This window comes from Misgurnus anguillicaudatus, chromosome 12 (genome assembly GCF_027580225.2).
Source record: "Misgurnus anguillicaudatus chromosome 12, ASM2758022v2, whole genome shotgun sequence".
Lineage (NCBI taxonomy): Eukaryota > Metazoa > Chordata > Actinopteri > Cypriniformes > Cobitidae > Misgurnus > Misgurnus anguillicaudatus.
This window is the reverse complement of record NC_073348.2, coordinates 31,733,952-31,751,975: the sequence shown is the minus strand read 5'-3', so window position 1 is coordinate 31,751,975 and position 18,024 is coordinate 31,733,952. Positions and strand designations below refer to the sequence as shown.

The 18,024-nt window shown below is 37.3% G+C and overlaps 1 protein-coding gene across 2 annotated transcripts; it reads left to right on the top strand.

Annotated features, from left to right (window-relative positions):
- Positions 1-502: 502 nt before the first annotated feature.
- On the top strand, positions 503-18,005 carry c2cd2 (C2 calcium dependent domain containing 2). Of its 2 annotated transcripts, none has more exons than XM_073874386.1 (14): positions 503-1,688; positions 1,887-1,982; positions 2,211-2,330; positions 7,142-7,243; positions 7,656-7,763; positions 8,106-8,223; positions 10,035-10,147; positions 10,555-10,615; positions 11,099-11,214; positions 12,002-12,158; positions 12,321-12,431; positions 12,670-12,797; positions 13,214-13,490; positions 15,156-18,005. In XM_073874386.1, the coding sequence occupies exons 1-14, from the start codon at positions 1,419-1,421 to the stop codon at positions 15,383-15,385; spliced, it is 2,007 nt and encodes a 668-aa protein (XP_073730487.1). In that variant the 5' UTR covers positions 503-1,418; the 3' UTR covers positions 15,386-18,005. The 2 variants fall into 2 exon arrangements, with proteins under 2 accessions (XP_073730487.1, XP_073730486.1); XM_073874385.1 differs by having other exon boundaries at positions 504-1,688; positions 8,103-8,223.
- Positions 18,006-18,024: the final 19 nt, after the last annotated feature.

Genomic DNA, 18,024 nt, shown 5'->3' with positions numbered 1-18,024 from the left:
TTTAATAGCTTTGTGTAAAAAAAAAAAAAGCTGAACGTTTGAAGTGTGTACATTAAAATGTATAATGTAATAATGATGTGAATGTATACCGTATATTTTGAACAGTGTAATTATTTATATTTTATTTCATTGAAAAAAATACCAAAACTATAAAACATTAATTAAATATATGGTTATGAAAAAAATAAATTTTTTATTCAAAACGTTGACACTGGAAAAAGGCGTTTGGGTTTTATTAAATATAAACATTTTTAATCTATGTTCCACACATGCGCAAACTCACAAACTGTCATGCAAACACTGCATATTAGAAAGCTGCTGTATAAATAAAGAAACGCCCAGTGTGCAAATAGCTGTGTTTACGTAAGATAAAGAAATGTAAAATGAGCTTAAACAACAGATACGATATGAGCACATTAATCAATGTGGTTGATTAATTAAATAACGTTAATACATTTATCAATTTGCAAAACAAAATAAAAATAAAAAGTGAGGACTTTTATTTTGCCTGTCCGGTGACGTTGCTGTAGGACGGAGTCCCGTCCCGAACATCAGCGCAAAGCTAAAGGATCTAAACTAGCGGGCGTGTGTGCCGTACACTTTCTTTCTGTTTCTGTCTCTATCACACACGCCCAGGAGGATGAACGAACCATTTCATGAAGAGGATATATTGCACTTCATTTGACTTTTTAAACTTTTTGGGTGTTTTCTGTGCGATAGCGGCTAATGTGATGGTAACGTGGCTCGTCAGCACTGGAGGATTTCGGGAACTTTTTTTACTCTCAAACATTTAGCAAATACATTGTTATTTAACCAACAGTTGTCTAAGATTTTTATAGCAGTAGATTTATTTTCAAAGGCATTTAAGTTGTCAGATAAGTGACGATTCACGGGTTACGCATCTTGCTGATGTATTTACGATCCGTTTACTGTACCGTATAATACATTAAAATAAATCGTCAAACGTATTATCCTACTTATAATTATATAAGTAACGTTAGTGTAATAGCACAACTACTCATTTAATCCGTTCTTTTTCTATTAAATACGGTTAAATTCGGGAAGACACAGGGACTGCCCAGAACCAGTCATCTGTGGTGTTTTGCATTATAAATGTCGACAAATTTTCCGTGTGACGTTTGTTAAAAGTCCTTGTTTGCGCGCGTGGCAGATTTAAATCCTTTAAATCGCATTATCTTTCGTTGTCTTGTTGGTTGAAGGCAGATTTACGACCCTCTGTCCACCATTCTTGTGTGTGACCCACCGCCCCAAGTTTCATTTTTGCGTGTTTGTGAAAGTGTTTTGTTGGTCAACACTAGGCGGGAAGTGTCGTTAGTGTCTCGGGATGCGGAAGGGAAAGGTGTCGAGTCTTGGGTAAACATGTTTAAGGTTTTACAGTAGTAACTGTGACGGTGATCATGTCGTCTGTGGAGGAGGGTGTTTTCTCCTGGGTGGATAACTGGCAGTGGCTCTGTATGGTCACTTTGTTTCTGGCCTCTGTTGTCACTTTGATTGTATACTTGGTGCAGTATTTTTCCATCGGACGTTCTGTGAAGAGGACATCAAGTCATGTGGATTTTGAGGAAGCTGATGGGATTTTATCTTGGGTCTTGTCACTGAAAAGCTGGAAGGGACAATGGAGAAAAGCCTGGTTTAGAAGCCTCAATGAAGAAGCTAGGTCATCACAGGTGCGTACTGATTCACAAAAATAATGTGCAGGAAAATATATTTACATGTTTATTTGTTTACGTCCGTATCTAGTCTCATAAAATTAATGTTTGTCAATTGCAAGCTCTGATATCACTAAACTCATTGAGCTTCCGCTTTTATTATTGTTTTGTAAAATTGGTGTAATGCTTTGCTATTTGTCCTTTTCCACTTATTAGAGCGGGATTCAGTTGACCTTTGAAGAGGATGATGTCCAGTCATCCGAACTGGCCATTGGCCAAATTTCAAGCTTTACAAAAACACGCGGTCAAAAGGTAAGAGCTAGCGTTCAGGTTTTTCAAGGCACTGAAACATAGGGAAACTTGCAAATCCAATTCAATATGAGTAGGATAATAAGGATATGAGTATAAAAATATATCTGCAGGACTTATCTTTTTTGTTGGTTCTGAAATAATTTGTGACTCTTGTCTTGTCATAAGCCTTTCTTTTACCTTGGTAAGGATATTTTTATATTTTTTAATATTGATGGTTTCTTTTCACAGAATGTCCGATGTCATGTGGCTGGAAACAAAATGCAGTTTTCTCTAACTGCTTTACCAAGCTCAACATCTTCAGAAATGCCCCTGAGATACAATGTGACAATATCTCCACTTCGTCTGCAGGTAAACTGTCTATAACCTCATTCACACAGCACTTTGGTCCCAAAAAAAAAAAAAAAAACGTAAAATTGTCAGAAATGCTTCTGTGTGAATGCATACACGTCCTGTAAATGTTCTGGAATCGCTCCTAGAAAGAAGACCTAGTAACATTCCCAGAAAGCGCTCTGTGTAAACAAGACGCAGAAACAATGCCGTAAGGGGCGTGCCGTGGTGAGGAATCATCGCAACAATGAAGTTATGGTTCTGCTCTTTAAAATGAGAGATTTACATGCAAATTAACATTCACAATGAGAAAAGTCTACGATCTGGACTGAAGAAGATATCAGGGAGCTTGTCACTATCCGCGCTGAAGCTGATATCATTCAGCGGCATAAAGAATAGTTTGTCACACGCTCACATGAGCTTATAATAAAACAAAAATGCATGTGCGTCATTGCAACAAGAAATATCGTTCAGCTCTTTAAAACTGAGGTTTTAAATGCACATTAACATTCACAATGAGAAATATCTGCAAACTGGAATGAAGCATCAGCATACTACGTCACATGCTCCATTATAGTCTTAATATAAACAAAAATGCATGCGAGTGGTTTCTGGAGAAAGAAATACTGGATAATAAGCAAACTTCAGGCGATGCAGAGGAAAAAACGACCAAGTGCAGGACTTCACGTCATGTGTCTTTATGAGATTTTTATGATATCTCTGTGAACACATTGGCAGTGTGAATGAACCAAAAATCAAACCCGGACAAATCCCGGATGCATTTTCCTTAATGTCTGTGTGAAAGGGCATGTGTTTGTTGAGGTCACTTTTGGAGAGTTGGCTCTGACAATGATTTTGGCATCTGAATTGACAGCAGAATTGCAGTCTGTATGCTCTGCTTTTCAAGGATTTCACAACATAATTTTTTGAAATGAGGCATAAAAAGGATTTCACAACATAATATTTTGAAACGAGGCATAAAAACAGCAAAAAAAGTAGATGCCATTCTTTGTTGTCGAATACCGGTATCGGCACATAAGTTTTGTATCGGTGCATATTATTTATTTAATGTTACTAAACACATTTTCCTTACATAGTGTGCTAAAATAATTTTTAGGTGGGTTCGTGGCCAGTGAACATATTGGCATGAGAAGTCAAAATTTAAGTGTCTGCAGATTCAGATCCACTTTGTGGAGCCCTTGAGATTTGTTGCTCCATGCGGTTTGATAGAGGAATGCTTTTGATTTACAGGGCGTGACTTATTTTTGCTGTTTTATTCACAGTCAGCGTAGGAATCTGATTAAGTGCGTTGGCTCAGCGTCCTTTACTTTTTTTTAATCACTTAATATGTCAGTGCCTCAGAAACTTGAAAAAACCCTTACTTTAGAGTTTTAGACAGAGAGTTAATGTAGTATTGCACTGAAATGACAAATGTCAGAATAACTTTAAACCACTATTCCAGTGAGTGTGAGCCCATAGTTAATAAATGTATTGTGTTTAAAAGCTTTGCCCAATTAAATCACAGCTATTTTTAAACCTATAAGCTGCTGAACTCATTGTCGTGCTGATCTCATTCCAGCCGTAAGCACTCGGCACTGAGAGGGTGAACTTGTTCATGTCATTTTTAACCTGCTCTTAAATCTTTCCTTATTTGTCTTAAAAAGCCACCCTGGGTCTTTATTTCATTGTAGTGCACTGCCTTGATTAAACATATCTATAAATAGACTTCTAGGGATATGCCAAACTTATTTGCGAAATGCTTGCACTGTCTAGAAATGCTGGCTGTTTGTCTTTTTCTAGAAGAATCTGGGTGACCATCACATATTTTTCAGCTGTTTGTGTGAAGGATGCTGGAAAGCTCTCAACGGTTGTTTGAATGGTTTTGTAGGCTGAATAGCGTATATTTACGTCTTTTGTTCTTGTTTTAGAGATCAATGAACATGACAGCCCACAGTCTCATGTGGTGCTCTAAAATAAGATTTTCATTGTTATGCTGTGTATGTATACAACAAATGCGAAGCATCGCGTTCTTTGCTCTAAATTACTTGATTTTTCGCTTGAGTTAAATATCTTCGACTTGCACTAAGACGTGTTTGAGACCAATTTGCCTCATTCGAATCGTCCCACGTGAGTTTGCGTCTATTCGCTTCTACACTGTAAAAAAGTTCCGTAGAAATTTGCAGCTGGGTTGCCGGTAAATTACCGTAGACTTAAATTTATGTTATTTACTGGCAACATTTTGTTCAACGTTAAGTGAACATTAAACATTTACATCTCTATGTCTTTACAGAATAAAACTAAAAAACAGCATCAAGCAAAACATTCTGGGAAATAAAATCTGAAGCAAAAAAACAGAAAAAAGTTGATGATGATTTCTGGTTCCCAGAATGCTTTGCATGAGGCCGTTATTGTATAGTTTTATTGTGTAAAGATAAAGACTTGTTAATATTTAAAATGTATTTACCTTTGAACAAACTCTTGCCAGTAAATAACATAAATTTAAATCTACGGTAATTTACCGGCAACCCAGCTGCAATACCATTGTAATTTCTACGGATTTTTTTTACAGTGTATTCGTTTCTTTGCATTGACTTTGTATGTAATCTACTCTCTCAAAACGTTGAATTCACTTTTGGTGTGTACACCCCATTAGAAAGCAATTTGTAATCCAATATGCTTTCTAATCCAGAAACAATAATAATATTAACCGAATGCTCTCTCTTCTAATCCATCCACTCATTATACATTCATCAAATGTTTGCATTTCAAATCTGGCCTCAGCTCAGAACTTTTAGAAATACCGGTTTGTTGGCAGAATCCATTAAGAGTCTGATAAAAATAATTTATATACAAAAACATGTCGGACGCACTTAGAGGGTTTTGCATCTAAGCTCTTAAACTGTATTTGTGCATTGTTGAATTTAATTTATAATCTATATAATCTATTAGTCACTAGTTACAGATGGTTTGTTAATGTTTGAGTTGACCTTCGTTGTCTTCTGTCTGTATCGGTTTATGCAATTAAAGAATGAACTGAAAGCATTTGACTAGAATTTGACCTCCTTCTCTTGTTTTTCCCCATTCCTTTAGTTTCATTCTCTAGAAACGTAAAGTCGTGCTTGGACATGACAGCCCATTCCTCTGTGAGCGGCGTCCCTGCGGCTCAATGAGTTTTTGTGAATATGAGAATGTTGTGGATGGTGGACCCTTTTGTTTATTGTTTGCTTGTAGGCACTAGGCAGGGTTATTTTATACAGCTGTACTGCGCTGTGTCCTTCTCCCTTGCTGCTTGAAACTGCTGTTCAGTTTTTGCTTGATATACTCAACACAGATCTGTTGACTGTTAATTTTAATGGATTATTACAGCTCTAAAATAATTCATATTTATTCAGTTTGTAATGTATTCAAACCTTAGATTTCTTCAGTCAGTGTGTTGCCTGTGATCGAACCCTTGACTGTTGCGTTGCCAACGTGATGCTCTACCAGTTGAGCTACAAAAATCTGATTTGTTGAATCACATTGAAAGATTTGAAAAAATATGTTGATATTTTTGCAGCTGTCATCACACATAAATTGTTAATGCAACCATAAACAGCCTACATTTAAAGGAATATTCAATTTTCTTAAAAGAAAAATCCAGATAATTTACTCACCACCATGTCATCCAAAATGTTGATGTCTGTCTTTGTTCAGTCGAAAAGAAAAATATGTTTTTTGAGGAAAACATTGCAGGATTTTTCTCATTTTAATGGACTTTAATAGAGCCCAACATTTAATACTTAACTCAACACGTAACAGTTTTTTTCAACAGAGTTTTAAAGGACTATAAATGATCCCAAACGAAGCATGGGGATCTTGTCTAGCGAAACGATTGTCATTTTTGACAAGAAAAATAAATGCTCTTTTAAACCGCAACTTTTCGTTTAGGTCCGGTCCAGCGCGACCTAACGTAAATGCGTAGTGACATAGGAAGGTCACGTGTTACATATATAAAACGGAAATTTGCGGACCCTTGTAAACAATAAACTGACACAAAGACATTAATTAGTATCAGTTGACATACAACAACGCAGGAACGGTCCTCTTTCGCCACACTTGTAAACACTGGGGCGGAGTTTCGCGTTCGTCCTCTGTGACTTCTTGAAGTCATGACGTATTGCTTGGGGTCACGCTGACGCATCACGACCGGATCTAGACGAGAACTTGGGGTTTAAAAGAGCATATTTTTTATTTTTCTTGTCAAAAATGACAATCGTTTCGCTACATAAGACCCTTATGCCTCGTTTGGGATCATTTATAGTCCTTTGAAACTCAGTTGAAAAAACTGTTACGTGTTGAGTTAAGTATTAAATGTTGGGCTCTATTAAAGTCCATTAAAATGCGAAAAATCCTGCAATGTTTTCCTCAAAAAACATAATTTCTTCTCAACTGAACAAAGAAAGACATCAACATTTTGGATGACATGGTGGCGAGTAAATTATCTGGATTTTGCTTTTAAGAAAATTGAATATTCCTTTAAGCTGATCTGTAGCTTAAATGTAGGCTGTTTATGGTTGCATTCATAAATACTTGTTGATAAACTTATTTATTAGCAATTATTAATTACCATTATTATTATTATTAGTGTATTTTATTGTTATGCGGTAGCCACTATTGAGGTTGTACATTACAATGTGCTTATCAAGGTCAAAGTGTTTTTAGACAATGATTTGTGACTTTATCTTTCCAAGGTAAACTCAGTATGATGCTTTGTCCTCTCATTTATCATTGCTTAATTTTGGCTCATATGGTGACTATGGTGATGATTAATATATGTGTGTTATTTCCCACAGCTGGCCCTACAGATGAAGGAGGTGAACGGGGAGGTAGAGATTTCCTGGGGGCTGCAAAACCTAGACTCTGTAGATGTGCAGCTCACACCAAGTTTTACCCAGGTATATCCACACATCAAAGCCTCTTATAAGGCCCAATGTTTAAATATAGTTTGTAAATGTTAATTTTTTACTCTTTACTGAGATTTTAAGTTACATACATTGATACAAAAACTGTAAAGATAAATTAAAACCTCTATGTCGAGTGTGTACACTGTAAAAAACTTCTGTAGAAATTACAGTATTACTGGGTATTACTGGCAACTAGCTGCCAGTAACTTACTGTAGATTTTACATTTATGTTATTTACTGGCAACGGTTTGTTCAAAGTTAAATGAACATGAAACATTTTCAGTCTTTATCTCCTACAGTAAGTTATTGGCAACCAACTGCATAATAATGATACATGATAGTAATGATGTGTAAGTTAAAGGTTTTTCAGGCTCATAGTCATTACTATGTGTGTGTATTTCAGGGAAATTATGGGTGTCTAAGTGAAGCCGCGGTGAAGAACAAGCTGAAACAGGTCTTGTGTGCAACTTGTCCATCAGTTACTCTAAGCAGCAAGCCTGCAGAAGTCAAGGTACTATTTATATGAGTAAATATATGGATCAAAACTTAATACTTCTCCAAATCACATGTCTGCATTTAACTACAAATATGTATAATTAAAATTAAATCTGGGCCCTTATTAAATTAGCAAAGGAACCAGGCAGATATTATCATCCATTTATGATGAACAAATCAACAGTTTGTACATACGGCACCAAATTTAAGTGGCATTTCTCCATGTTAAAAACTTTTATTCAAAGTGTTCCACAAATGTGGAAGAATGGAGCTCAGAATGGAGAGAAAAAATACAGCAAAGGATGTTGCTGTTGATGTTACGAGTGATAATGTTTTTTTCCTCTCTCCACTTCAGCAGGAAGTAAGGAACAAGACCTCACAGGTGACCTCACCCCCGAAGCCCCCTCGAGCCCATGAATGGAAACTGTTAGTGAAGAACATCCAGGTCACATGTAAACAGGAGGATGGTGCCGCAGGTCAGAGACCAAACAAATGTCTACATGTATTTATGCAGAATGAATGCATATAGTTAAAGGTACACTCCACTTTTTATAAAAATATGCTCATTTTCCAGCTCCCCTAGAGGTAAACATTTGATTCTTACCGTTTTGGAATCCATTCAGCCGATCTTCGAGTCTGGTGGTACCACTTTTAGCATAGCTTAGCATAATCCATTAAATCCAAAGAGTTTGGATATTTTTCCTATTTAAAATTTAAATCAAGGACTTTGCTGCCATAATATGGCTGCAGGAGTCAAGTTTTAAATAGGAAAAATATTGAAACTCTTTGGTTATTTTTTTAGCGCAATGCTAATGGTCTAATCAGATTCAATGGATTATGCTAAGCTTTAAGCTATGCTAAAAGTGGTACCGCCAGACCCGGAGATCAGCTGAATGGATTCCAAAAAGGTAAAAATCAAATGTTTACCCTAGGGGAGCTGAAAAATATATTTTTTAAATACAATTGAAATGACTTACTTTACTGGTCAGTCTTAGTATTAAGGATGAGTTGGAAGGTATTTTATTTGTGTATCTTTTATTTACTAAAATTAGTTTTTTTATTACTTGCTCAGAAATGCGACCCTGCCTGTGAAATCCAGGCTAAAGTCTCACAGTCATATCTAATTTAATTTCACTTTCATTTTAATCTTTCACATGGCCTTACTTAGTCAATATTTTAGATATCAAGTTTCTTTTCACCAAATGTTCTTTACATTATTTAGGATGATTTTATGTAAAAAAAAAAAAAAAACAGTAAATCACTAAAAATGGTCACAAATGCGATCCAAGCATTTAATTTAAATAAACCATTTGTGTTTTTCTGCATATCTATTGTTTATTTTTCTGATTCATTCAGTTTGGATACTTACCTGAGACATTTATTGATCTCATAAACCACACGGTTGCATTTTGGCACAGTCCTGTGTTTTCCATTAGGGTTGGTCATTATATTGAAAAATTTGTAATGGTTTTGTTGGCTTTGCACTTATGTGTTCATTAAGTTTACATAAGACCTCTACATTCTGCCTCCTATAAAAACCTATCGAATCTGCTTGGCTACAATGGATGTTTGGACAAAATTGATCAGAGAAAAATAACATTACATAATCTTACATAGGTGCATAAATATCAAGATACGTTACGTATTGAATTTTGTAAGGTAGAAATTTGTAAAATATAGCAGTTTAGCTTTATTGCATTGCTCCCCAACACATTGTTTTTTGAAGCACGCAAGAAATCCCATATGCCTCATGTGATGTGATACTTACACACACCACAGACCTCAGCTAATGCTTATTGTTTGCCTGGACCGAAGAAAAAAAGCCAAACCAGTACACTATATTGATATAATTTGTTCCCACAAATTACAAGCTCCACTTCCAAAAAGCATCACTCTTGTTCGGTTAATGGCCAACGTTTCCCTCCATCAGGATGTCCCTTCTGTTCGGAAAATCATTTCCGGAAGTGTTCTAATAGTCCCATTGCTCTCTAGCCCAAGTCACTGTACCAGCACTTAACGGAGACAAACTGGCATCTCATCCATTTTATGCATAATTCATTTCCCTGTTAAGTGTATTTTCTGCAAAGGGTCAGTACAGGCTAAACGTCTGTCGTTTGATTTATAACGGAAGTGTTTTGCCACTGATGAAAGCCAGGTCTCGAATTGACCTTTTTTGTTATGGAACAGAATTCTTGGTTTTATTTCAATTGCAAGTAGTGTAAACATCTACTTTCGTATGAGTATTTTGTCTTTGAAGTCTCTGAAGTCATTTCTGTTCTGGTTTAAGGCGGCATAAATCCTCAGTGTCTTCTCCAATTGGACGATCCTCCTCAAAACTTCACCACTGAAGTCTTGACTAACACATCCACCCCGGCATGGGACCAGCCCTTCATATTTGAGTTCAAATGCTTTTCTTATAAATGTAGCTTTAAACCATTTTTATACTTATTGTACTGTGCTATAGATATATAGGTGACTGAAAATACAGTAGTGCAAAATTACACAAGGTTAAAACATAAACATATTTTATTTACTGCTACAAAGGACATTTATTGCCCATGATTACTTTTGCTTTATATTCAAAGGTCACTGATGTTGGACTTTGCTCCATTTTAGTGCATAGCAGACATTTAGATTTCCATTACAAAATTATTTGGGCAAAGATTTTAAAGATAAGTTTCCTCACAATGCTCAAACCTTACGTAAGACGCTGTCTCAACGCTGTCAGATGTTGGCTTGCTTTGTGTAAAAAACACATTTTAGATCACAATGGTAGATTTATGTTTAATTTTCTGTTTTGCAGTGAGCTTAGCGGCCGCTCAAAGGAGCTGAACATCCAGGTCGTGGATAACGGCAAACCTCGAGAGAGTAAGTCCACGTGAGCAAAAATAAATCAGATTAAAGCAATGAAACAGAATTGTGATGTCCCTTAATCTGCATGTGCAGAAGCTAAAATGTCATCTGTGAAACTTTAATCACAAAATTATTTTCAGTAAACCGCCATTTAAGGAAGTAGATTTATTGAGCTGTTGTGTTGCGATGATGTTGCAAGATTGTGTAAATGTAACCCAGTCTGCGAAAACTAAGTCATCCTACATAGTAAAAATATAACCAAAGATTGAAATCAAACTTCAATGCTCCTTATCTTATAATTAGATTATGAGACTTTTGGCTTGATTTCACAGACAGGGTCATATATCTCCCAAGTTTCACCTCACCCTGATTTCCAAACAGTCAAGGTAGTTTTGTCAAATAATGTAATCGCCTGCTGAATCTCATTTGTGTCACTTTCTTGGCAAACACATTTAGCCGTTTGATTTGATTAGACTTCTTGCTCTGTTCTTTTCTCAGGTGGATTGTTGGGACAGGTATCTGTGCCTTTTGATCTGGTAAAGAAACATCCCAAAGGTCAACAGACCTTTTCACTCATGACCAAAGATCAAGTGACCGGCTCACTAACTACTGAGGTAGAAGATCTCATCATCAAACAGAGATTATCTAATTTACCTTGAAATCAATTTCATTGCTATTTACCATTTAATGTGCCATTTAAAGGGACACTTCACTTTTTTTTGAAAATGTGCTCATTTTCCAGCTCCCCTAGAGTTAAACATTAGATTTTTACTGTTTTGGAATCCATTCAGGCAATCTCCTGGTCTGGTGGTACCACTTTTAGCATAGCTTAGCATAATCTATTGAATCTGATCTAGACCATTAGCATCACGCTAACCAAGGAGTTTCGATATTTTTCCTGTTTGGGGCTTGACTCTTCTGTGGTTGCATCGTGTGCTGGGACGGACGGAGGGTTAGAAGTTGCGATTTTCTTGGCTGATATGTCTGGGAGCTATACTCTCATTCTGGCGTGGTGATCGGGGACTTTGCTGCCGTGGCATGGCTGCGGGAGGCGCAATGATGTTACGCACTGCCCAAAAATAGTCCCATGCTATTAAAAGTTACTAAGTGGACTGTTTTTGGTTGCTGTGTGGTATCATTGCGCCTCCTGCGGCCATGTTGTGGCAGCGGGGTCCTTGATTGTTGCGCCAGAGTGAGAGTTTTAGTTCCTAGCCATATCTGCCTAGAACATCGTAACTTTTAATTTTCTTAGTACACAATGTAACTACAGAAGAGTCGAGTTTTAAATAGAAAAAATATAATAGCTCTTTGGTTATTTTTTGCGCGATGCTAATGGTCTAATCAGATTCAATGGATTATGCTAAGCTATGCTAAAAATCTTATTCTGTCCTCTTTGTGTAGTTTACATACCTGGAGCCCAGCGAGGTGCGTAGCTGGCAGCCACCCACGCCGGCCCCGGCTAAGAGAGTGGAGATGGACCGCACTGTGATGCCCTGTGGCACCGTTGTTACCACGGTCACTGCTGTGAGGAGCAAACCGGGGCGACCTTTACCACCTGGTAATTTCCCTTTGAGATTTTTTGTGCCTTGTAAGAAGGCTTGTTTGCAAATGACGTGCTTTCAATTTTTTTGCATAGCTATTGTAAGTAAATCTGAAGATTTGTATCCTAAAGCAAAAAGTCTGATCTCCTCTTTCATCTGTATTTGTGCATTGTTTCCAGTTACAGAATCCAAATCTCCCTTAAAAAGCAAGCTGGCAGAGAGAAGGGTGTCAGAGCAGACTTCATTACTTGGAGCCAAAGTTAGCAAAGCCCTGTCATCTTCTGATACAGGTACTGATTTCTTTATTTAACGTTTAGTATAAAGCTTGTCACATATAGCATCTGCTATAATAGAAATGCATCAACATACTATAGCTTACTTTGCATACTCTGTAGCAGAAAGTACTTTTAGTATATACATTTTTATTATTTAAAACAGGAACGATTTCTAAATAAAAAGGGAAGTAGTCATTTGAAATAAAGTTTAGCCCATCTCTAGATGATCACTTATGCTCTCCTCCCTGCACAGAGTTATTGATGCTAAATGGAAGTGACCCCGTTGCTGAGGCTGCCATCAGACAGCTACATGAGTCGGCCAAACAGAAGCTCAAATCTCCCGTCAAGAAAAGTACCATTATCATCTCCGGAGTGACTAAGGTACATAGAAGGACACTGTTTTTCTTCTCAAAACAGCAGCTTGGGATATGGGAAGGGAGTGCATCACGGGTGTCAGTTTGTTATTTGAGATGTTACATTGTTTGCATGCTGAGCTCTTGTTCTGAGTCTGATGTGGTCATGTTTTTAAACGATTTAATGCATCAGTAATTGGGTTATATGCTCTTGTCTGGGTTTTTAGTGGGTGGGGAGTGGTTTAAGTGCTCTAAGCTTTTTTTATTTTATTAAAAATGGATGTAAATATACACTGGGTTGCCACAGTCACAGAAATCCAAAATGTCTGTTTGAAATGTGTCTGATGCTGTATTGCTCAGACATACTTTATGATGTTACACTTTTTTTGACTGCATTTAAAAGCTGGTTTCCAATTAATCAAGTTTTGCCGTTCACTTCCCCAGACCCCTGTAACACCGGATGATGAGATGGTTATGATGGCAGGATATGCAGCTGCAATGGATGCCTCCATGTCTGGAGCTTCTGAGGTCTTCAGCAGTGAAACGGTTCCCTCGGATGCAGCAGCAGAACCCAGCGTTCTCGAACATCCAGAATCCGTGGTGGGCACAAACGGCACGGACCACGTGGGGGACTGGGAGAGCCAGACCGGAGAGTACCCAGATGCGGATAAAACCTCTCTCTCCTACTGTCCCTCGGAAACTGGTTCCAAAAAAGGAAAAGGTGAGCAGGGATGGATTTTGGGCCTGAATTATGTGAAGAAGGAAAACTTTGGAACAGGCAGAACTGAGTTTCTGGTTTTTGTTTCAGTTCACACTTACATAATGTCTTGTTTTATTGGAGTCATAAATATGATCACAGGTCTGCATGTGAACAATAAGGTTATAGTCAGGCGGTTAAAACTGTAACCAGAACAGTTTATTATTCTTCCGTGCTATGTGTATTTTTTTGCAAACTAGTCTTTTGCAGTATTAGGTGAAACAAATAAGTTTTGTTAAACATTGTCTAATTTAAATGTCTGTCCTCTGTACCTCTCCTTTTTTTACTTTTTGTTGCCATCTTAAAGTGGAAGCCTGTGATAAGCAGACTTTATTGCTGGCAGAGTAAGTGACCTCTTGAGAAGTCTATAATAGTAAAGTTATGTAGACTTCCTTGTGAAACGGTTAACCCTTTAGTTGAGTAAAACTAGTCCATGCTCCAGCTTTCTAAGCAAACTTCAATCAGGATGTCTGAAATATTTGGACATACTTTTGTTTTTATCTAATCAAACCTTTCACTATTTGTTCAGAGTTCGATTGATTTCAAGTGAAATTCATGCTGCCAGTTTGCCACAGGGATTTTCTTTCTAAGACATAAAAATCCAGACATAAAAGGATTAATCAATTTTAATCCAGATAATTTACTCAACACAATGTCATCCAAAATGTTGATGTCTTTCTTTGTTCAGTCGAGAAAAAATTATGTTTTTTGAGGAAAACTTTCCAGGATTTTTCTCATTTCAATGGACTTTAATGGACCCCAACACTTAACAGTTTTAATGCCGTTTAAAATTGCATTTTTTAAGGGACTCTAAACGTTCCCAAGCTGGGCATGGGCGTCTTGTCTGGCGAAGCGATTGTCATTTTTTGCAAGATATGCAGGAATATGCATTTTTAAACCACAACACCTTGTCTTCCTCTGGCTGCGTGACGAGCTAGCGTGACCTTACGTAATTGCGTAATGACGTAAAAGTGCATATTTTTTATTTTTCTTGCCAAAAATGACAATCGCTTCACTAGATAAGACCCGTATGCTTAGTTTGAGATCATTTGGAGTCCTTTGAAACTGCAATTTTGAGCTGCATTGGGGCTGTTAAGTGTTGGGGTCCATTAACAGCCATTAAAGTGAAAGAAATCCTGGAATGTTTTCCTCAAAAAACATAATTTCTTCTCGACTGAACAAAAGAAGAGATCAACAATTTGGATGACATCATTGTAAATTATCTGGATTTTTTTAAGAAAATGGACTAATCCTTTAAGCCATTCTGAACTTTGTAGCTGGTGTGGGCTGGTTTCACCTGTTTTCAAGCAGATATTTTTTTATATTCTGTTAGTGTCGCTCCTATTCTTTCAGCTGATTTAATACATAAATACCCCATATCGATATTGCCAGTACACTGCAATTGTATCTTTCAAGCGTGATTTACCGGCTAGTGAAGTAATATTGTATCTAAATTGCATCTCATCTACTGTGTCATCATGGAGGTCAACAATATCATTCAAGCAGGGACTCCTGATTCCTGATATTGTTGCTGTTTAAACTACTTGACCTCCATGTTGGCTCAGTAAACTGTTGAGGAACTTTGAAGCTTGGTTAATTATTCTCTCATCTCTCTGGTGACCCCTGCAGGCAGCTTCTTGCACAAGAGTGCCAAGCTATTCTTCAGACGGCGACATCAGCGGAAGGAGCCGGGTATGAGTCAGTCCCATAATGACCTGCAGTACCTGGAGAACCCTGAGGCGGCCATGGTGGGCGACAGGGAGACGAGAACGGCCACGTTCAGACGCATTATCAACCGCAAGCTTCTGCCTAAGAGCAAGAGCAAACCCAATGGCACCATGAGAGAACCCAATACGTGAGCTCGGCTCAGGCACGGTTCCTACGCGTTCTTCTGCTCCTAAACTAACAGCTTACCTCATTTCCTTAATCTCTTTGTCCGTGCTCATTTCCATAATGATCCTGGTCGCATCTGCCAAAACCCCTGCGTGCCAACAATCACCCTCTCATTGCCCAATGACCCCAACCATTTCAGAAAATACTTCCTTCTGCCTACCAACATTCCTTTTCTCCAGAATTCACAGAATTTTGATATTCAGACCCCTCAACTTCTGGATCAACTCTATGAACTTAGTCAATTTCAAGCTGTGCTAGATGTCTCTTTGCAGAGAAAGGGAAAAAGATATTGTTTTGCTTGTCAATCAAACTGTACCCTTTATTTTTGAACTAACTAATGTGTGTATATGCAAGAAAGTATACAGAACTGCGTTCGATTATGCACTGACTGTTCTGTCATCGCTCAAATAGACTTATTTAACCTTATGCAAACTGTGATCGCCATGCAAAAGATACTTTGCTTCTGTGGCCTTCTAACCAAAGCGGGATATAAGGACAATGCTCCTTTGCATTCTGCCTACATTTAAGCTTTTTCGAAACACTCTGGAGACCAGTGAGATACCAATTATTGGTTTGCACTTCTTCAAATGCTCAGAATTCATGTGCACTGTGCAGTGAATTCAGATTCATCATGATAGAAATTTTCTGAATTAGCTTGCATTGACGTGAATTGAATTTGAGATGTTGAACTCCGTCAAAGGAAAAGAAGTCTGTTTAACTGTTTTCATAACATTATTTGACCAATTTTTGACTTTGCATACAGAAGTCATCTTTTATTTTCCAGTAGCTTTAATAGCCATCTTTAAGTGTGTGAATTTTTAAAAGATTTTGAAATGGCTGTTCTCTGATATTTTATTTTAATTATTTTGTTTGGTTCCCTTTTTACCTTTTATTTTTTTATATGCAACAGCAATATACATTATTTGGTTTATTTTTTATTTTAGGTATTTTCCCTTTTGATTCAATTATTTTGATAAACATGATTTTGTCATTTCACAACTGTGCAACACAATTACAATTTTGTGTGAATTTTACCAAAGGATCTTTAACACTAAGTTTATATTTTCATACAGAAAGATCAGCTTGTGTCTCTTGACACCTTAGCTGTTATTTTCCCAGATTGCTTATTATGTTTAGTAATGTTGGCAGTGAATGCAAACCGGTTTAAATACTGGACCTCAACTGTTGATCCTCTGCCAAGAACTGCAGAGGTTGGGAGTTTTATAACAAACTCTGCTGGACGTTTACTTGAACTTAAGTCACGCATGTAAAAGAAACATGAATGCCTGTTCAACCTGAATGTCGCAGTCTTGCCGATCATTCCGTGCTGTGGGAGGACTACAATATGTTATGTTGGGTGAAGTTTTAAAATGTTGCGTCCATGTTGTTTTTGTGTGTTGCCATGTATAGCCCGAAGACTGTATTTCTTAAAGGAGCAATGTGGGATTTTTAGGAGGATCTCTTTTGACAGAAATGCAATATAATGTACATAACTATATTATCATTGGTGTATAAACTGTTGTTTTATTACTTAAGAATTATCAATTTTTATTTAAATACACCGCAGGTCCCCTTACATGGAAGTTGCTGCCACGTTTCTACAGTAGCCCTAAATGGACAAACAGTTTTTCGGAGCACGTTTCATCCCTACGTTGTCTCAGACGACCATAACCATTATACACGTAGATGCCTCATGACAGGCTGGAACGTAATCTAGCATCTCCGCCATATTGGTTGGGTCTCTGAACGCTAGCACCAGGGTCAACGGAGAGCAACAACTATGCCTGTATTTTGTGCATCTTACGGTTGCTATAACCTGTGCAGTATTGATACCAGATCGCATGGGATTAGTAAGTAAGATTGAACAATAATTTTGGTTATTTTACCACTTATAATATTATGTTATTGTAACTAACGTTACTTACGTGTAACCAAACCGTGTGAAAATTCAGTAAAAATTCAGGAAGTTATGATTATTGTAGTTGGGGACACACCTTCCTCAGTAGAAATAAATGCAGGGGGACCCATCCAAGATGGCGGCCACGCTGATACGTCAGCTTCAATAGGCAGTGTCCATCTATGAGGCATCTACGTATATAATGTCTGTGCAGATGATGACATGTTTGTAACTTTTCTTTGCGTTTCGAAATTGAGGTTGGTTGCAATTCACAATCTCACCACTAAAAAACCCACACTGGACCTTTAACAGTCATAAAGTGAAACCTAAGGGAAAATGAAAAGGCACATAAGGACTATTTTAATCTTGCTTAAATGGCTATCTAGAGGTTTTATCCAGCCATTAAATAAAATCTAACAAATCAATCCTCTGTATATGCATATCACTATAGTGTAAACGTATACATTGAGGTATGCTATCTTTACTCAATTATATACATTTACCTGGATTATTAACGTGTGTGTTTGGCATGTACAGCAGCAACACATTGCTGGCGTTTTGTGGTTGCTCTGCAGTTGTTAAATAAAAACCTTGGAGGCCTGTCCATAATGAATGTCAACCTGTACAATGCAGGTATTATCTTAACATATCTTGATTGGTTGGAGCAATAAATACTGACTGAACACTCAGTGTGTTAATTCATTTGAC